This window comes from Hypanus sabinus, assembly GCF_030144855.1.
Source record: "Hypanus sabinus isolate sHypSab1 chromosome X2 unlocalized genomic scaffold, sHypSab1.hap1 SUPER_X2_unloc_2, whole genome shotgun sequence".
Classification (NCBI taxonomy): domain Eukaryota; kingdom Metazoa; phylum Chordata; class Chondrichthyes; order Myliobatiformes; family Dasyatidae; genus Hypanus; species Hypanus sabinus.
This window is the reverse complement of record NW_026778990.1, coordinates 76,552-97,372: the sequence shown is the minus strand read 5'-3', so window position 1 is coordinate 97,372 and position 20,821 is coordinate 76,552. Positions and strand designations below refer to the sequence as shown.

Genomic DNA, 20,821 nt, shown 5'->3' with positions numbered 1-20,821 from the left:
TTCCCCCCCCCCCGCCCAACATCCCAATAGAGAAAAAAAGAAGAGGAAATAAATAAATGAACAAATAATGCCTGGATTTCGGAAGATCCCTGAATGCTCCATGGAGTTCATATTAGTTTTAATATGTATGTTTATTTCTTTCCGCAGATAACCAATAATTTTATCTTTGGAGCACGTATATATTTAATCATATTTTTTGTAAATAACGGCGCCAAATTTTCAGAAATATTCCATATTTATCTCTTAAATTATATGTGATTTTTCCAAGTGGAATACAGCTAAAATTTTCATTCTTCTGACGATCTATACTCAAGTATGAATCCGATTTCCAAGTAACTGCAATAGCCTTTTTGGCTACTGCTAATGCAATTTTTATGATTTGTTCTAATGTTTATTCAATTTGGATTTTGATTTTATCCCTTCAATATCGCCAAGTAAAAACAATATTGGATTGTGTGGAAGTTGTATTCCAATAATTTGTTCAAGTAAAACTCTTAAATTTGTCCAGAAAGGTTGAATTTTAGAACAAGAACAAGTACAGTGTAAAAATTAACAATTTCTTGATTACATCGAAAACATTGATCAGATAAATTTGAGTTTAATCTATTTATTTTTGTGGTGTAATATCAATTTGATGTAAAATGTTATATTTTACTAATCTTAGTCGAACATTTATTGTATTTGTCATACTGTCAAGACATAATCTTGACCAACTTGTTTCATCAATTTTAATATTCAAATCAGTTTCCCTTTTGTCTTGACTTATGAATTCCTTGTTTAATTGCCTGTTTTTGAATCAAATTATACATACCAGAAATAATGCTGTAAATGTTTCCTTTATGAATTAAATTTACTATTTCATTAGGTTTCAGCAATAACATTGTTTGACCCAGTTTACCTCTTAAATAAGTCCTTAATTGGAAATAACAGAACAGAGTGTTATTTGATATTTTATATTTATTCTTTAATTGGTCAAATGACCTTAATATACCTCCTTCAAAACAGTCTCTTATATATCTAATCCCTTTGTGTAACCAGTTATATAAAAGCTGATTATCCATTGTAAAAGGGATAAGTTTATTTTGAATTAAAGCTGTCTTTGATAATAAAGATGTATTTATCTCATCATCAACATTTATCTAATTCCATAAATCAATCAAGTGTTTCAGTATAGGAGATTCTTTCTTTTCCCGTATCCATTTAGATTCCCATTTATATATAAAATCTTCTGCTCTATTTTCTCCTATTATGTCTAATTATATTCTAATCCATGCTGGTTTATCTTCATCAAGAAAGGGTGCAATAAATGTAAGTTGATTTGCTTTGTAATAATTCTTAACATTTGGTAATTGTAACCCTCCTAGGTCAAATTTCCATGTGAATTTTTCCAACGATATTCTTGACATCTTACCTTTGCAAAGGAAATTCCTCACACATTTAGGAGCTAGATAGATATATGATGGGTAGGGGAATCAAGGGATATGGGAACAAGGGAGGGACTAGGTATTGATAGTGAATGATCAGCCATGATCTCAGAATGGCTGTGCAGACTCGAGGGGCCGAATGGTCTACTTCTGCACCTATTGTCTATTGTTTATTGCCTATTTATTTAACTCCAGAAAAAAATTCTGTGATAATTGTATTGGTAATGTTTGGAATAAATATTGTAATCTAGGGAATATATTTATTTTTACAGCATTGACTCTACCTACTAATTTCATTGGTAGCATCAACCATTTATCAAGATCCTCTTGAATTTGTTTTCAATAATGGCAAATAATTTAATTTATATAAATTCTTTATATTATTATCAACATTTATACCTAAATATTTTATACCATTTATTGGCCATCTAAATAGAGTTATTAATCAACATTGACTATAATCTCCTTTAGTATGTGGTAGAATTTCACTTTTATCCCAATTTATTTTGTACCCTGATATTTTCCCATATTCTTCCAATCTAGAAGATAATTTACGGAACGAATGTAATTGGTTAGTTAGATAATTCAGAACATCATCAGCAAATAAGCTAATCTTATATTCCTCCAGATTAACTCTGAAACACATAATATCTGAGTCAGTTTTAATTAATTCAGCAATGGCTCTATCGCCAACACAAATAAAGCAGATGATAATGGACAACCTTGTCTATGTTGAAATTTGTCTGAAATTATGTTGAAATTTGGTCATTTGTCACCACTTTAGCTTTGGGGTTAGTATTTGTTTTAATCCATTTTATAAAAGATACCCCGAATCCATATTTTTCCAATACCTTAGATAAAAAAAATCCCATTCCAATCTATCAAATGCTTTTTCTGCATCCAAAGCAACTGCTACACTCATTTCTTCCGTCTTTTGTGCCAAATGAATTATGCTAATTAACCGAGTTATATTATCTGTCGATTGTCTATTTTTAATAAATCCTGTTTGGTGCATATGTATTAATTTTGATAAGTATTTAGATAATCTGTTAGATAAAATTTTTGCTATTATTTTATAATCCATGTTCAACAAAGAAATAGGTCTATATGATGTTGGTTTTAAAGGATCTCTGTCTTTTTTTGGCAATACTATTAAAATAGCTGTCGAAATAGGTTCTGGAAGCTTATGCGTTCTTTCCGCTTAGTGTATTAGCTCCATAAAAGGAGGAATTAATAAATCTTTAAACCTTTTGTAAAATTCAGGCCGAAAACCATCTTCTCCTGGAGACGTATTACTCTGAAGTGATCCGAGAGCTTCTTCGACCTCTTTTAATGTAAAAGGCACATCGAATCCGTTCTGTTCTTCCAAATTCAATTTTGGGAGAGTTATTTGTGATAAAAAGCTTTCTATCTCAACAATATCATTTTGTGATTGTGATTGATACGATTCAGAATGAAAAGTTTTAAAAGTTTATAAAGGTTTATAAATAATTTTATTTACACTTGTTCTAATTGCATTTATCGTTTGGGAAGCCTGGTCTGTTTTTAACTACCAAGCAAGAATCCTGTGTGATCTTCTACCTAGTTCATAAGATCTTTGTTTAGATCTCATAATTGCTTTTTTCTGTTCGGTATGTCTGAAGTGTATTATATTGCAGTTTCTTATTAACAAGTGGTCTTTGTTTTTCTTCTGTCATATATCTTTGAGATTCTTTTTCTAATTTTGTAATCTCTTTTAACAATTGATCTATTTCTACCATATATTCCTTCTTAATTTTAGAAGTATAACATTATCTGGCCTCTCAAATATGCCTTCATCGCTTCCCATAATATAAATTCATCATCAACTGAATGTGAGTTTGTATCTAAAAAAACTTGAATCTGTTTTTTCGTAAAATCACAAAAATCTTGACGTTTTAATAATATTGAATTACATCTACATCTGTAAATCGATTTCTCTTTATCTATCATTATCATTGTCATTATCAAGAGGGAATGATCTGACAATATTCTTGCTTTATATTCCATATTTTTCACTCTGTCCTGACTATGCGCTGATAGTAAGAAAAAACTATCCTTGAATAAGTTTTATGTCTATTTGAATAAAATGAATAATCTCTTTCTCTTGGGTTAATTCTTCTGCATTTATCCATCTAATTTAAGTCTTTCATCAATGATAAAGTTAATTTTGCTTCTTTTGGTTTTGTAAAACGTACCTAAACCTATCTAAAACTGGGTCTAGACAAAAGTTGAATTCTCCACCTATTAATAATTATCGTGTGCTCCAGCCAAATTCAAAAAAGACTCCGGTATAAACTTTACGACGTTTTCATTTGGTGGATAAATATTCACAAGAGTCCATAGTTCTGAAAATATTTGACAATGTAAAATTACATATCCACCCACAGAATCAATTAATACATTTTGTATTTTAATTGGTAAAGTTTTGTAGACCAAAATTGCAACTCCCCTCGCTTTTGAATTAAATGAAGCTGCTATAACATTTCGGACCCAATCTCTCTTTAATTTCTGATGTTCTATCTCTGTTAAAGGCGTTTCTTGTATAAAAGCTTTATCTATTTTCATTTTCTTAATGTATGTTAACATTCTTTATCTTTTCACCGGTCCATTAAGCAATTAACATTAAAACTTTCAAAAGTCAGTAAATTAGTCATTATGTTTAACGTGGTTACTCCAGTCTATAATAATACATAATAATTCAACTCTCATAGTAGCTTGGGGAATTATTTTAAAATTCTCCATGTTGCTATGTGTCTCCCCTCCGATCATCCAGGCAAAGAAAGAAAGATAAAAGAAAAATAAATCCCCTGCTGATTTTGTGAATAAAAAAAACACCACATAACCCCCTCCGTTGTGCAAACGCCATGATTACATACGTGAATCCCGTAGCGATCGATCCGAAGTTCCCCCAGCACCCCGTAACGTGAAAAAAGTATATATGAGAAAAAATATTATCGCGACTTTCGATTAATATTTCTCAATTTTTTACCTGTATCATATAATTAAAAGTATATTTAAACATTCTTTTGACCTTAATGCCCATCAGCTCACTTCAGTGTCCCTGTCTTCATCTTTAATCTGTTTCACTTTTAATTCTTTACTGTGACTAGTGAATATTTGGGAGTTCTTGTGCAAACTCCTCTGCGTCCCGATGATCAGTAAAAAATCTTCTTTTTCCGTCATCGAAAAAAAATTATCAGTGTTGCTGGGTGGCGCAATATAAATTTATAACCCTTTTCCCATAAAACATTTTTCACTAGCTTAAATTTCTTCTTTCTCTTCAAAGGCCATAAATTATATCAGAATAGAAAAGAACTGCTTTCCCTTCTATCGTCAATGGCTCAATTTTCTTTCTGGCATATTGAGCAGCCGCCTTCAGGATCTTTTCTTTATCTTTATATCTTCAGCATTTTATTAAGATTGGTCGTGGGTTTTGACGTTAAAGCTCTGTGGACCCTTTCGAATTCAATCAACTGGGTTCCCTCTTCCATTTCCAAATTTTCCGGGATCGATTTCTCAAAAAAAAAATATTGGATCCTCTCCCTCTATCCCTTCTTTTAAGACCAAAAATTTTAATATTATTTTGTCCACTAAAATTTTCAAGCATGTCCATTTTTTCCAACTGTCTTTTTCTTTCTGATGTCCAAGCAAGAGTATTATCTCCCATTTTCTTCACACTCTCAATAGTCTTTCCCGTTATTTCTTCCAGGTTTTTAATTTTCTTCTCCATTTTCTACTGATTTTAAACCATTTTATCAAACATAGCCTTCATATTTTTAATATCTTCTTGTATTATTTTTTAATTTTATTAATTCTTTTAATTCATGCAATATTTGCCCCAAAGAAGGAACTCTTATGAGTCCAGAATATCTTCCAGCTGCAATCTCTTCCTGTTGTTCTTCTTTTACCTCCCCATCTTCATCTGTATGTTCCAGAGAATCCGATTCCACCGCGGGTTCATCGTCACTTCCGCTTCCAATGCTAGCTGGGATTTGTAGTTCAAAAGTTCATGTTGCGCACGGCCTTTCCTGCGCGCACGCGCAGTACCTGTTGTTCCTTCTTGGAGATTATTGACGCTGCGGACGATTTCTGTTCTGTATCGCCGGACTGAGATGCACTTGAGGTTTCTTTGTGGTGGCCGGCTCAACTTGTACTATCCTCAAAGTAATAGTTTTCTTCCTTGTCTGTTTAGGAGGCATCTCTAAGGAAAATCCTGAGCAGTTTAGACGTAGTTTTTAGGAAATATTTACTAAATTTTCTTCACTTAACCATTAATTAGTTAGTGTTTTTTTAGGGGAGAGCTGGATATCCGCGTCTCGATCCCACGTCATCACGTGACGTTCCCCCTCAAAACAATTTGTGTGTGTTACTCCGCTTTAAATATACTCAATTATTTGGCCTCCACAGTTGCCTGTGGCAGATTCACTGTCCCGTGGATAAAGGAATTTCTCATCTCTGTCCTGAATGGACATCCCTATAGTCAGACGTTGTGCTTACCGTTCTCGACCCACCCACATTCTCCCAACATCAGATCTTTCCAGACAGGTGTCAGAGAGATCTGGCGAGAGCCTTCATCAGGACCTGTGTAGCTTGAATTACCAGCATCTGTAGATTTTCTCCTGTTTGATTTTTAAAGCAGATGTTAATAAGTAAACATCTTGATTAGTAAGATTCTCAAAAGTTATGGGGAGGAGGCGGGAACATAGGGTTGAGGTGGATAATAATTTAGCTGTTCTTCTGAACTCCTGTGAGTACAGGCCCAGAACCATCAAACACTCCTCATATGTTAACTCTTTCATTCTCAGAATCATTCTTGTGAATCTTCTGGAACCCCTCCAATGCCAGTACTTGTTTTCAGATAGAAGGGACCCAAAACTGCTCACAATGCTCCAAGTGTGGTCTGACCAATGCCTTATAAAGCCTTAGAATTACATCCTTGCTCTTGTATTATAATCCTCTCGAAATTAAAGCAAACATTGAGTTTGCCAATCTTACCACTGAGAAAAACTGCATGTTGACCTTCAGGGAATCCTGCACAAGGACACCCATGTCCTTTTGCACCTCTGATGTTTGAATTTTGCCCTGTTTACAGAATTGTCTATGCTTATATTCCTTCAGCTAACGTCGTAACTGCCTATGTTTGTACCTGCCAAACTCTACCTGTGCTACAAGATCCTTATTCCGTATACTGGTGCTTTCAAATAAGACCATAAGACAAAGCAGCATAAGCTGGCCATTCGGTGTTTCGAATCTGCTTCACCATTTTATCATGAGCTGATCCGCTCTCCCATTTATTCCCACTCTCCCACCTTCTCACCGTGCCCTCTGATGCCCTGGCTACTCAGATACTGATCAATCTCTGTCTTAAATTCACCCAATGACCTGGACTCCACTGCCGCAAGAAATTCACAGATTCACCACCCTCTAGCTAAAAAAATTTCTTTGCATCTCCGTTCTGAATGGGCGCCCTTCAATCCTTAAGTCATGCTCTCTCGTTCTAGACACCCGCACCATGGGAAACAACTTTGCCACATCCATTGTGTCCATGCCTTTTAACATCCGACCATGTTTCTGGGAGGTTCCCTCTCATTCTTCTAAACTCCACGGAGTACAATTCAAGACAGGTCAACTGTTACTCATATGTTAACCCTCTCGTTCCGGGAATTATTCTAGTGAATTTGCTCTGAAACCTCTCCAATGTCAGAACATCCTTTATTAAATAAGTAGCACAAAACTGCACACAGTATTCCCAGTGAGGCCTTATAGAGCCTAAACATCACATCCCTGCTCCTATATTCTATTTCTCTAGAAATGAATGCCAACATTGCATTCACCTTCTTCACCACCGACTCAACCTGGAGGTTAACCTTAAGGGTATCCTGCACGAGCACTCCCAAGTCCCATTGCATCTCAGAACTTTGAGTTCTCTCTCCACTTAAATAATAGTCAGTCCGTTTATTTCCTCTAGCAACGTGCATGACCATACACTTTTCAACATTGTATTTCATTTGCCACTTCTTTGACCAGTCTCCCAATCTATCCAAGTCCCTCTGCAGACTCTCTGTTTCCTCAGCACTACCGTTCCCTCCGCTTATCTTTGAATCATCAGCAAACTTAGCCGCAAAGCCATTTATTGCATAATCAAAATCGTTCATATACAACGTAAAAAGTAGTGCTCCCAACACGGACCCCTGTGGAATACCACCGGTAACAGGCAGCCAACCAGAATGGGATCCTTTATTCCCACTCTCTGTTTCCTGCCAATCAGCCAACGCTCTATCCACATATGTAAATTTCAGTAATTGCATGGGCTTTTATCTTTTTTAGCTGCCTCATGTGAGGCATCTTGTCAAAGGCCTTCTGAAAATCCAAATACACAACATCCACTGCATCTCCCTTGTCTAGCCTACTTGTAATTTCCTCAAAAAATTTCAATGGGTTTGTCAGGCAGGATTTTCCTTTAAGGAAACCATGCTGAGTTTGGCCTATCTTGTCATATGCCTCCAGGTACTCCGTAACCTCATCCTTGACAATTGACTCAAACAACTTCACAACCACCGATGTCAAGCTAACAGGTCTATAATTTACTTTTTGCTTCCTTGCCCCCTTCTTAAATACCAGAGTGGCATTTAGACTTTTCTACTCCTCCGGAACCATACCAGAGTCTATTGACTTTTGAAAGATCATTGCTAATGCCTCCGCGATCTCCACAGTTACTTCCTTCAAAACACATGGGTGCATTCCATCTGGTCCTGGAGATTTCTCTACCCTTAGACTATTCAGCTTCCTGAGTACTTTCTCTGTCGTAATTGTGACTGCGCACTTCTCTTCCCTAACACCCTTGAGTGAGGACTGATGAAAATACTCGTTCAGTTCCTAGGCTATCTCCTTTTCTCCCATTACAATTTCTGTAGCATTATATTCTACCAGTCCTATATCCACTGTCACCTGTTTTGTACACAGTATATACTTGAAAAAGCTATTAGTATTTTCTTTGATATTATTTGCAAGCTTCCTTTCATATTTCATCTTTTCCCTCTTAATGGCCTTCTTAGTTTCCCTTTGTAAGCTTTTAAAAACTTCCCAATCCTCTGTCTACCCACTAATTTTTGTTTCCTTGGATGTCCTCTCCTTTGCTTTTACTTTGGCTTTCTCTTCTCTTGTCAGCCACGGTCGCATACTTTTTCCATTTGAAAATTTCTTCTTTTTTGGAATATATCTGCCTTGCACCTTCCTCACTTCTCGCATAAACTCCAGCCACTGTTGCTCTGCCGTCCTTTTCGCTAGTGTCCCCTACCAGTCAAATTTGGCCAGTTCCTCTCTCGTGCCACTGTAATTTCCTTTACTCCACTGCAATACCGACACATCGGATTTCAGCTTCTCTTTCTCAGATTTCACAGTGAACTCAATCATGTTACGATCACTGCCTCCTAACGGTTCCTTCACTTCAATCTCTCTAATCACCTCTGGTTCATTAGACAATATCCAATCCAGTACGTCTGATCTCCCTAGTTAGCTCAGCAACAAGCTGTTCTGAAAAGCCATCTCGCAGACACTCTACAAATTCTCTCTCTTGAGATCCAGTGTCGACCTGATTTTCCCAAACCACTCGCATGTTAAAATCCCCACAATTATCATAACACTGCCATTCTGGCAAGCCTTTTCTATTTCCTGTTGTAATCTGTTGTCCACATTACTACAGCTGTTAGGAGTCCTGTAGATAACTGCAATCAGGGTCCTTTTACCCCTGCGATTTCACAGCTCAACCCAGAAAGGTTCTGCACCTTCCAGTCCTATGTCACCTCTTTCTAATGATTTAATATTATTTCTTACCAATAAAGCCACGCCACCAACTCTGCCTACCTGCCTGTCTTTCCGCTACACCGTGTATCCTTGGACGTTCAGCTCTCGGAGACATGTATCCTTTAGCCACAACTCAGTGATGGCCACAAAATTATACCTGCCAATCAGTAGCTGTACGACAAGATCATCCACCTTATTCTTTATGTTGTGTATATTTAAGCATAACACCTTGAATACAGTATTTGATACTTTTTGTTTTGATTGCACTGCAACTTATCCCATTGGCTACAAATTTGCTCCATCACCTGTCTGTCCTTCCTGACATCTTTACTGTTCACTATCTTAGGTTTATTTCTGTTTTGCTCCTCCTCCGCTCTATCATTCAGGTTTCCCATTCCCCTGCCAAATTAGCTTAAACACTCCCTAACAGCTCTATTAAACATTCCGGCTATGATATTGATCCCCTTCCGGTTCCGGTGTAACGCGTCCTTTTCGAACAGGTAATACTTGCCCCTGAAGAGATGCCAATGATCCAAGAATCTGAAGCCCTGCCCTTGCAAAAGTCTGTCAGCCACACATTCATCTGCCTGATCCTACTATTCTTCCCCTCGCTAGCACGTGGAGCTTAAATAAAGTTTCTTTTTCCAAGAAATGGGAGTACAGAACCAGAGGCCTCTGATTGAAAGTGAGACAGGACTTTATTCTGAGTCGTCTATCGGGTAGCATTGTCATAGTTAGGGAGGTTGGTAAATGGAACTTGACCTGAAACGTTGCAGATCCCTTTACTCTCATTCGCTGTTTCCTACCAATCAGCCAATATTCTAACCATGTCTGTAACTTTTCTGTAATACATGGCCTCTGAATCTGGTTACCAACTTCATGAGTGGCACCTTGTCAAAGGCCTTCCGAGATTCCAAATGTACAACATTCACTGCATCCCCTTTATCTATCCTGCTTGTAATTTCCTCAAAGAATCCCAACAGGTTTGTCAGGCAGGATATTCCATTAACGAAGCCATGCTGACTTGTCCTATCTTGTCCAGTGTCACCAAGTATTCCATAGCCTCACATTTAACAATTGACTCCAATTTCTTCCCAACCACAGATATGAGGCGAACTGTTGTATAATTTCCTTTCTGTTGCCTTCCTCTTTACTTAAAGAGTTGTGATGTTTGCAATCTTCCAGTCCTCTGGCACCATGCCAGGGTCCAACGTTTCTTGAAAGATCATTTGAAACACCACCAAAATGTCTACCTCAACCTCTTTCAGAACACTAGGGTGCAGTTCATCTGGTCCGGGTGACTTGTGTACCTTGAGAACTTTCAGCTTTTTGAGCACCTTCTCCCTTGTAACAGTAACTGCACTCACTTCTCCTCCCTCGAACCCTTCAACACCGGGCACAGTGCTTGTGTCTTCCACGGTGAAGATGGGTGCAAAATATTTGGTATATCTGCCATCTCTTAATCCCGCGTTATTATACATCCGGCCTCATTTTCTAGTTGTCCTATATCCACTCTCATCTCTGCTTTAATTTTTTTACACTAGTTGAAAAACAATTTGATATTGTTTGTTAACTTGTTTTACAAAGACAGGTGTGTAAAAAGGGCCTGAAGGTTCATTGGATACCAGAGTCACCACAACCACAACCTGTACCAGTTGCTACCATCCGGGATACGGTACCGCAGCATAAAAGCCGGGAGCAACAGGCTCCGGGACAGCTTCTTCAACCAGGCCAGGAGACTGCTGAACTCATGCTGACACAACTGTATTTCTATGTTATATTGACCAGCATGTAATACATATAATTCATTATAAATTACTATAAATTTCACATTGCACATTTAGGTGGAAACACAACGTAAAGATTTTTAGTCCTCATGTATCTGAAGGATGTAAGTAATAAAGTCAATTCAATTCAAATAAGTCAATTTATTGTTTATTTTTTTCTTCCAATCATTCTTTTAGCTCCGCTCTGCAGATATTTAAAAACTTCCCAATCCTCTGTCTTCCTACTAATTTTTGATTAGTTGTATGCCCTCTCTTTTGCCGTTACAATAACCTGCCTTCCCTTGTCAGCCACGGTTTTACTATTTTGCCATTTGAGTATTTATTTATTTTTGGAATACATCTTTCCTTCACCTCTCTCATTCTCCCAGAAACTGACACCATTTCTGCTCTTCCCTATCCCTGCCAGCTTCTCCTTCCAATTTGCTTTGGCCAACTCCTCTCTCAGAGCACTGTAATTTCGTTTACTCCTCTGAAATACTACAATGTCAGACTTTACTGTCTCCTTATCAAATTTCAAGATGAACTCTGTCATGTTGTGAGCACTGCTTCCTAAGGTTTCTTTTAACTACTCACTTCTGGTTCAATACATAACACCCAATCCAGTAGAGCTGTTCCCCGAGTAGGCTCAACGACAAACTGCTCTAGAAAGCCATTACAATGCATTCAACAAACTCACTCTCTTGAGATCCTTTACCAAACTGATTTTCCCAAATGACCTGCATGTTGAAATCTCCCATGATTATCCTAACATTGTCCTTTTCATCAGCCTTTTCTATTTCCAGTTGTAATCAGTGGGCATCAGCCCACTGACTGTTGGGAGGCCTGTATATGACTGGTGTCATTTTTACTTTTGCAGTTCCTTACCTCACCCACAAGGATTCAACATCGTCCAATCCTATGTCACATCTTGCTGCTGATTTACCAGCAGAGCCACACCACTCCATCGGCCTTCCTTCCTTCCTCCAATACATTGTGTAACCTTGAACATTCAGCTCTCTGCTACAACCATCCTTCAGCCACAACATCATACCTGACAATCGGTAATAGTGCAACAAGATCATCCACCGCATTTCTCATACTCCATGTGTTGGGATAAAACACTTGGTGTACTGTATCTGCTCCCCTTTTAAATTCTGCATCCTCAATGCACTGATACTCATCCTGCTGGCTGCCATTTTGTCCTGGTATCTGTCCGCCCTATCTGACAGTCTGACTGCACGCTATCTTTGCATTTCACCATCAGTCCTATCTCTTCACTCCAGTTCCCAGCGCCCCCACCACCACCAAATCAGTTCAGACCCTCCCCAACAGCTCCGTCAAACCTCGCTCACCGAGAATTTTGTTCTCCCTCGGGTCGAGGTGCGACCCATCCCTTTTGAGCAGGTCATTCCTCAACCAGAACAGATCCCAATGATCCAGGAATCTGAATCCCTGTCCCCAGCACCATCTTCTCAACCACGCTTTATTTGCCAAATTATCCTGTTTCTACCATCACCAGCAATCAAGAAATTACAACCCTGGAGGCTCTGCTTCTGAGATTTCTACCAAACTCTCCCAATTCTATATTCAGGACCTCTTTGCTTTTACTTCCAATGTCATTGTCACAAATTTACCAAGATATCTGGCTCTTTTCCCTCCCTCTCTAAAATGCTGCGGACACGATTCGAGGCATCCCTGACCCTGGCACCCAGGAGGCAACAAACCATTCGGGTGTCCCGTTCACATCAATAGATCCTCATGTCTGTTCCCCTGATGACACAGTCCCCGATCACGACCACTCCCCTCTTCTGCCTCTAACAACAGTGAGAGATGCTGATCCGGAAGGGGGAAGACCTGCGTCAATCAGAGTCTGCACTCACAGCGCACATGAAGGACTTGTGTATTTTCCTGACAATCCCTGTCACCACACTGATACCTGCTTTTATTCCCTACAATATTATCATCAGTATTAAATTCCCAGTTCTTCTGGTAGATCCAGACTCATGTCCTGGTGTGTTAGTGCATTTGCCTGGGATCAGGACACAGTGGTTCATCTGACAGTCCCGTGTATTGGTTGTATTGTGACCCTGTGCTGGTGTGTTCAGGGGTCTGACATCTCCAGCTGACCATGTGACAGTGATGCCTACCAGTCGGTGGGGTTGATGTAAAATAAACTTCAGTTCCCCTTCAGCCCAGTATTACAATCTTTGCCTCAAATTGGAACTAAATTGAACTTCATAAACAAGGAAAAATTAATCTTTATAAGTTTTACATCGATTAATAGCATCAAGCGTTTCTCTCAGCACTGTTTTCAACAAATAGAGGTGATCGAATTTTTCAACCGATAGGGTCTCATCAGTCACTGACAATTCCTGGAGATCGTCATTAATCCTGTAAATATTAAACTGCTGGTTATAAATTGCTATTCTGAACTATTTTGCAAATTCATTCAAGGTTTCAGTGAAGAGTCTGTTCTACCTCCTGTTCCGACGAGATTCCTCCTGAAATAAATAAAACACAGATCCGATTAGAATTGGACTTACTGTCCACATCCTGAATTTCATCCAAATTATTACAAGGTGTTGAAAATTCCCACTCCCACAGTCACTCATACACACGGACAATACAGAACCACGGGGTAAATGACAGGGAAACTTTCTGAATGTCAGACCATTACTGAGAAGATGGAACTTACAGGGAAGACAGGACAGGCTGTGCATTATCATCTGGATATGACGTCAGTGTGATAGGATTGAGGAATTTAAGTTCAGTGATGTATGTGATTGTGTGTGGGTAGAGGAAGTACCTCTATTTATGCGGAGACTTGTGGGGAGATGTAATTCCAGATGGATTTTAACCAATTCCACAAGAAATTTAGTGAAGAGGATGTGTAACTCAGTGCCACAGGAGTGGGTGAAATGGAACAGCAGAGATTGAATGTAATGGGGAGGCTGGATAAACACATGAGGGACCAGAGATTTCGGGGAACTGTTGCTGGGTGTGGTGAGTAGGTGGGTGGAGGATTGTGAAGCAGGGAAATTGAGAGGAGAAAATGGACCGAATGACCTGGTTATGTTTTGCTGATTGAATGTTATCTGTAAAAGTAAAGAGACAATAATAGTTTTCCTAATCTGATGGAAACCGGATACAGAAGATAAGTCTGATGTGTGGGTCAAATTCTTTGTTCTCACTGATTGACAGAGAGACCCTCACACCCACTCCACCAAACACATTCACAGCCTATGACTGGAAATGGGAGTTAATTGGAGTTTTAGAGGATATTTAATGTAGAATTAAGGACACTGTCAGCAGCTCTGTGTTGTGATCAGACTACATAATTTCAGAGAAATTTGCATTATGTCCTGGGATGTACAGAAGTTGTGCAAGTCCAGTTTTGGGACAATAGACAATAGGTGCAGGAGTAGGCCATTCGGGCCTTCTAGCCATCACCGCCACTCACTGTGATCATGGCTGACATACATAATCTGTATCCCGATCCTGTCCTCTCCCCATCTCGCTTGACCCTGCTATCTATAAGAACTCTATCTAACCCTGTCTTGAAGCACCCAGGGTCTTAGCCTTCACTGCCTTCTGGGGCAGAGCATTCCACATATCCACCACTCTCTGGGTGAAAAAGTTTCTCCGCATCACTGTTCTAAATGGCCTACCCTTTATTCTTAAACTGTGGCCTCTAGTTCTGGACTCACCCATCAGCGGAAACATGCTTCCTGCCTCCAGCGTGTCCAATCCCTTAATAATCTTATTATTATGGGACAACAACTACCCTGAATAGTTGTATAAGTTGTCTGGTGAGAAACAGTTTACTGCCATTTGTAAATACTGTGTGTAGGAGCAACACGTCTGTTTTCTGTCTGCATTGTATTCTGTGTTACGTGTTTATTATGGTAACTCGTCACGTGATTGGGGACGTGGTAAAAGCGAAGGGAAAAAGTTACGTATCTGTACTTTGTTCTGGGCAGTTTTGAGCTGGGGACGGGCGGATGTCATTCTGTTCTTGACCGCTGTGTTGCAGCTTACTTTACAATGAATTACCCTGAAGTTTCATCGCTTCAAGATTGTATTTTACTAATGAAGGACTGAAAGCGTATCTTGGACATTTTCAAATGTCATTATTGGAGTGATTGGAGGGCGCATCATGCAATTTTAACATCTGTGTGAGGTCGCCAGCAGCGGGAATTGATTTGTTAGAATAGGCCGCTGTGCTGTGTTTATTTCAAATATACCACTGTTTATTTAGTGCCCTTTGACAGAAACAAATTGAAATATAATCCCTCACCTTGAGAAATATCACGTTGTCTTTTTGATCCATTTGTTCCTTTAACTTAGTGATTTCCTCCTGAATAATCCTTATATTCTCTTGAAGAGCGAGATGATTTTTCTCCATTGGGTTGAGAATCCTCTTCTCTTCTTCCCTGAGATCCCTGAGTAAGATTTGCTCCTTCTCAGTGATAATCTGGCGCAGTTCAGCAAACTGTGCTGTGACGTGGGACAGAAGGCTGTGTGACTGTTCCTGTCCAATGAAAGTGAAGATTAATATACTGCATTGCTGTGCTCTGTTTCCTTTTGTCGTTCAGTTCGGTCTATTGGAGTTCATGCTACTTCTGAGTGCATTCCCAGCAACACAATTCCCTCATGTTTTCCTGAAACCTGTTCTCACTTATTGACCCATAAACTCCCATCTGATTCACACACACCCTCCCCACCTTTACAGGGTCAACGGTAATTAGCCATTCATCCGGCATGTCCTTGAGATGTGTCGGAATCTCTCGTGGTAATAGGGAGAGCATGCAAACTCCACACAGACAGCAGCAGAGGTTAGGATCGAACCCAGGTCACGGGAGCTGCGATACTCGGCTATTCTGCATTAAATGGAGCAAAACTCGACAATAATATCAGAAATTCCACTCAGGAAGCCTCACCTGAACTCCGGAAATTTTCTCTTTCTGTTGCTGCTCCTTTTCCTGGAAGTCTGATTTCTTTTTTGTGAGAGAGTCTAAGGAAGATTTTAGCTGATCCTAGAAGTCAGAGAGTGAAGGAAATAGAAACAAAGATGCATCAAAATAACAGGGATCAACCCCAATTATCACACAAAATGCCGGAGGAACTCAGTGAGTCAAGCAGAACAGAAAATAACATAAGAACATAAGAGATAGGAGCAGGAGATAGGAGATAGGAGCCAATGGGCCCCTCAAGCCTGCTCCACCATTCAGCAAGATCATGGCTGATCCAATCTTTACTCTAGTTATCACCGAATCCCACAAGGCAACAGTGGCAACCAACAGGGCACCATGCCGCCCATGTTATATTATTATTCAACCCGCCCAAGACATGAGATCACCCGGGGAAAAAAGATTTGCCAATTGAGGAGAAAAAATCTTGAAAATTCCTCTCCGACCCATCCAGGCTATCGAAAACTGGTCCAGGAGATCATTGGCTAATCTAAACCTAGCCTCATGTCCACTTACATGCTCACTCACCGTATCCCCTAATGCCAGATTTATCCAGGAAAATGTCTATCTCCGTTTTGAATTTATTGAGTGTAGTTGCTTCCACAGCTCTCTGGGGCAGTTAAATTCCACAGCCCCACTACCCTCTGAGTGAAGAAATTTCTCATCTCAGTCCTGGAACGGCATCCCCTTACTTTAAGATTATGCACCCTAGTCCTATTTTCACCCATCATTGGGAACATTCTCCCCGCATCCACCCGATCAAGCCTCTTCACAATCTTATATGTTTCAATAAGATCGCCTCTCATTCTTCGGAACTCCAATGAGTAGAGTCCCAATCTACTCAACCTCTCATCATACATCAATCCACCCATCCCCGGAATTAACCTAGTGAACCTTCTCTGCACTGCCTCGAGAGCCAGTATGTTCTTTCCTAAATATGGACACCAGAACTGCATGCAGTACTCCAGGTGTGGTCTCACCAATACCCGGTACAACTGCAGTAAGACCTCCCTGTTCTTATACTCCATCCCCCTAGCAATAAACTGCTGCACTTGCATACTAACTTTTTGTGTTACCTGCAACAGGACCCCCAGATCCCTTTGCACAGAAGCACTTTCCAATTTCTCTCTATTTAGATAATAACTTGCTGCATTATTACCTCACAATTGCCAGCATCATATTTCATCTGCCAAATGTCTGCCCAATCACTCAGCCTATCTATGTCCCCCTGCAGGGTTTCAATGTCCTCCACACTCCCTCCCATCTTTGTGTCACCAGCAAACTTCGATACGTTGCACTTAGTCCCTTTCTCCAAATCATTAATATAGATTGTAAAGAGTTGGGGTCACAACACCAGGACCCCAACATCATGGGCAGCATTTATCCAGGGGAAATAAACAGTCGGTGTTTCTGGATGAGACCCTTCATTACGACTGCGAAAGAATGGGACAGAAGCCAGAATAAAAAGGTTGGTATGAGAACCAGCTGACAGGTGACGGGTGAGACAACGTGAGGGGGAACGTGGGGCAGGGGGATGAGGTGAGAAGCTGAGAGTGGATAGTTGGAAGAGGTAAAGGGCTGGAGAAGAAGGAATCTAATACGAGCGGACAATGGACCATGGAAGAAACGGGAGGAACTGGGCTGTTTGCGGCCCTGAATGGTAACGAGGGAGGAGGTTAGGAGTCAGGTGTAGCACTTGTCCCGCCTGGAGGTGTCAGTGACAGGAGGGGGATTAGTGGGGAGGAGTGAATGAACAAGGGCGATACAGTACGTACAGCGCGATCCGAATTGAGAGCGGAGAGTTGTGGGGAGGGGAGGGTCTGGGCTGTTGGAGGGAGAGATGTATTTGGTGGTAGAATCCCGTTGGAGATGGTGAAAGTTGCGGGGCATGATGTGTTCGATGTGAAGGCTCCTGTGGTCCCCGGCAGAAGAATGGAGGATAGAGTGAAAATCAAATTCGGGTTAGTTTTACCTTGTAAATTTTAACAGCTTCTTTAATCGTCTTGAAGCGGTGCTCTCTGTGTTCCTGCGCAGCTGCACAGATCACACAGATCAGTGTCTTGTCCGTTTCACAAAACAGCTTCAGTTCTTCCTCATGTTCCTCACACTGACGTTTACTTTCCTTCCCTTTCTGGTTCAGGTTTAAATTCCGAAATTTTTGTGTCAGATTTGCTAAGGCCCGATTCACCCTAAGGGTGTCGTCAGCAATCATTTCTCCACATTCCGGGCAGGGGTTTCTTTGCTCCCTTTCCCAACATCGTGTGATACAAGAGCGACAGAAGTTGTGTTCGCACTCCAGTGATACCGGATCGGTGAAGAAATCCAGGCAGACGGGACAAATTACCTCCTCGCTCAAACTCTCGGTCTCTCCTTTGGTAGCCATGTTAACTCCGGGCACTTCCTGATTCAGAATGCTTTCACCTTCGGGGAGCTGCTGATCCCCTGCAGTACCGCGATTGTCCACTACGCGCACTGCAGTCTCAGGGAGTGAACATTATGTTGCTGTCTGGGGGAGGAATTGTATCTATATCAGGGAGGGATCAGAAACAGATTAAGCATGTCGGAACAGTCTCAGGGAATGAACATTCTGCTGCTGGATGTGTTCAATGGGAAGTAATAGTGGTAATTTCCATCGCAGAGTGAGATCAGCAACGCATTAAACAGATCAGAACAGAAATGAGTACTCGGCCGTGGACTGCCTGAACCCGGCTCCGAAAGGAGCGGCGTTGGGCCTGGGGTTTGCAACCTGGTCCCGAAAAGTGGCAGTGCACAGAAATGTCAAATTAATCTCCAAAGGCCTCATCCCTGAGATCGGACGGTCCATCCCCTGGAAGACGATTGAATCTGAGACGAGGGGAATCTGATGAGCTGCTGTTGACGGCCTGTGTCCCGGTAGGCGTGATGGGCTAAAGAAGAAGCAGAACAGAAATGAGGCCGGAGAGAAGAGCCTGGTTCAGTCTGAGGCAGGACTGAAAGGGACAAGTTCTGAAAAGAGAGGCACAAGAGACTGCAGATGCTGGAATCTCGAGTAACAAACTCGAGGGACTGAGCGGGTCAGGCAGCATCTGTGGACAGAAATGTAAAATCGACTTTCAGGTCGAGATCCTTCAGCTAGACTGTCTCAACCCGAAATCTCGATTGCTATTTCCCTCATTCTAGGGGTAGATAAATCTCCCAGACCAGATGGAATGCACCCTCGTGTTCTGAAGGAAGTAGCTGTGGAGATCGCGGAGACATTAGCAATTTCCCTCTCCCCAGGTAAGTTTTGGCACAATGATCAAAGAAGTTCATCGCCCTCTTGATGAACAGACACAAGGTATTGTTTTCGGCCCAGGTACATCCCGGATGGATCCTCCCAACCACTGAGCACATCGACATGAAACGCTGTTGAAGTAGAGCAGTGTCCATCATCAGAGATGCTCACCACCCAGCCCAGGCACTTTTCTCGCAGCTGAAATCAGGGAGAAGGTACAAAAGTCTCAGGACTCGCAGCACCAGGTTCAGGAACAGTTACTACCCCTCAACCATCAGTTTCGGGAACAACACAGGATAACTACACTCACTTATCGTCCATTGAGATGCTCCCACAACCAATCATCGTAACAAAATGAGTGAAATCGGAGGTGGTCTGACTGAAACTGAGCGCATTGTGCCCGTCTCAGAATTAGATAAGTAAAAGGGACAGGCTCAATCTCACAGGATATTGACAGGATTGGGGCAGGAACAGCAGGACTTGTTCAAGTATATAAAAATACAGGTGAGTACAGATACAGGACAGATAGAAGATGATGCTAAAGAAATTGTAATGGGAGGAAAGGAGATGGCTGAGGAACTGAATGAGTATTTGCATCAGTCCTCACTGAGGAAGATATCAGCAGTATACCGGACACTCAAAGGTGTCAGGGAAGCGAAGTGTGCGCAGTCACAATTACGACAGAGAAAGTACTCAGGAAGCTGAGTAGTCTAAGGGTTGATAAATTTCCAGGACCAGATGGAATGCACCATTGTGTTTTGAATGAAGAAGCTGTGGAGATTGCGGAGGCATTAGCAAAGATCTTTTAAAAGTCACTAGATTCTGACCTGGTTTCGGAGGACTGGAAGATTGCAAATGTCACTCCGCTATTTAAGAAGGGGGCAAGGAAGCAAAAAGAAAATCATAGACTTGTTAGGTTGACATCGGTGGTTGGGAAGTTGTTGGAATCGATTGTCAAGGATGAGGTTACGGAGTATCTGGAGTGATAAGACAAGGTAGGCCTAACTCAGCATGGTTTCCTTGAAGGAAAATCCTGCCTGACAATCCTAGTGCAGTTTTTTGAGGAAATTACAAGTAGGCTAGACAAGGGATATGCAGTGGATGTTGTGTATTTGGATTTTCAGAAGGACTTTAACAAGGTGCCGCATATGAGGCTGCTAAACAAGATAAGAGCCCATGGCACTGCGGATACATCTGTCGATAGAGCGTTGGCTGATTGGCAGGAAACAAAGAGAGGGAATAAACGGATCCCATTCTGGTTGTCTGCCAGTTACCAGTGGTGTTCTACATGGGTCCGTGTTGGGGCTGCTTCTTTTTACGTTATATATCATCGATTTGGATTATGGAATAGATGGCTTTGTGGCTAAGTTTGCTGATGATACAAAGATAAGTGGAGGGGACGGTAGTACTGAGGAAACAGAGAGTCTGCAGAGAGACTTGGATAGATTAGTAGAATGGTCAAAGAAGTGGCAAATGGAATACAATGTTGAAAAGTGTATGGTCATGCACTTTGGTAGAAGAAATAAACGGGCAGATTATTATTTAAATGGAGAGAGAATTCAAAGTTCTGAGATGCAACGGGAC

At 40.8% G+C, this 20,821-nt stretch overlaps 2 protein-coding genes across 2 annotated transcripts in view; one reads left to right on the top strand and one right to left on the bottom strand.

The window, feature by feature from the left end:
* LOC132385773 (zinc finger protein 135-like) overlaps positions 1–20,821 on the top strand; it is a 901,933-nt gene that overhangs the window by 805,482 nt on the left and 75,630 nt on the right. The window lies entirely within an intron of this gene.
* LOC132385765 (nuclear factor 7, ovary-like) overlaps positions 1–20,821 on the bottom strand; it is a 125,479-nt gene that overhangs the window by 70,639 nt on the left and 34,019 nt on the right. Inside the window, exons 3-7 of the mRNA XM_059957989.1 lie at positions 17,957–18,890; positions 15,955–16,050; positions 15,312–15,545; positions 13,493–13,515; positions 13,287–13,405 (exon numbers count right to left, since the gene is read on the bottom strand). Coding sequence (XP_059813972.1) covers positions 13,287–13,405; positions 13,493–13,515; positions 15,312–15,545; positions 15,955–16,050; positions 17,957–18,367 — 883 coding nt within the window. The 5' untranslated portion in view covers positions 18,368–18,890. The remainder of the gene's footprint in view (positions 1–13,286; positions 13,406–13,492; positions 13,516–15,311; positions 15,546–15,954; positions 16,051–17,956; positions 18,891–20,821) is intronic.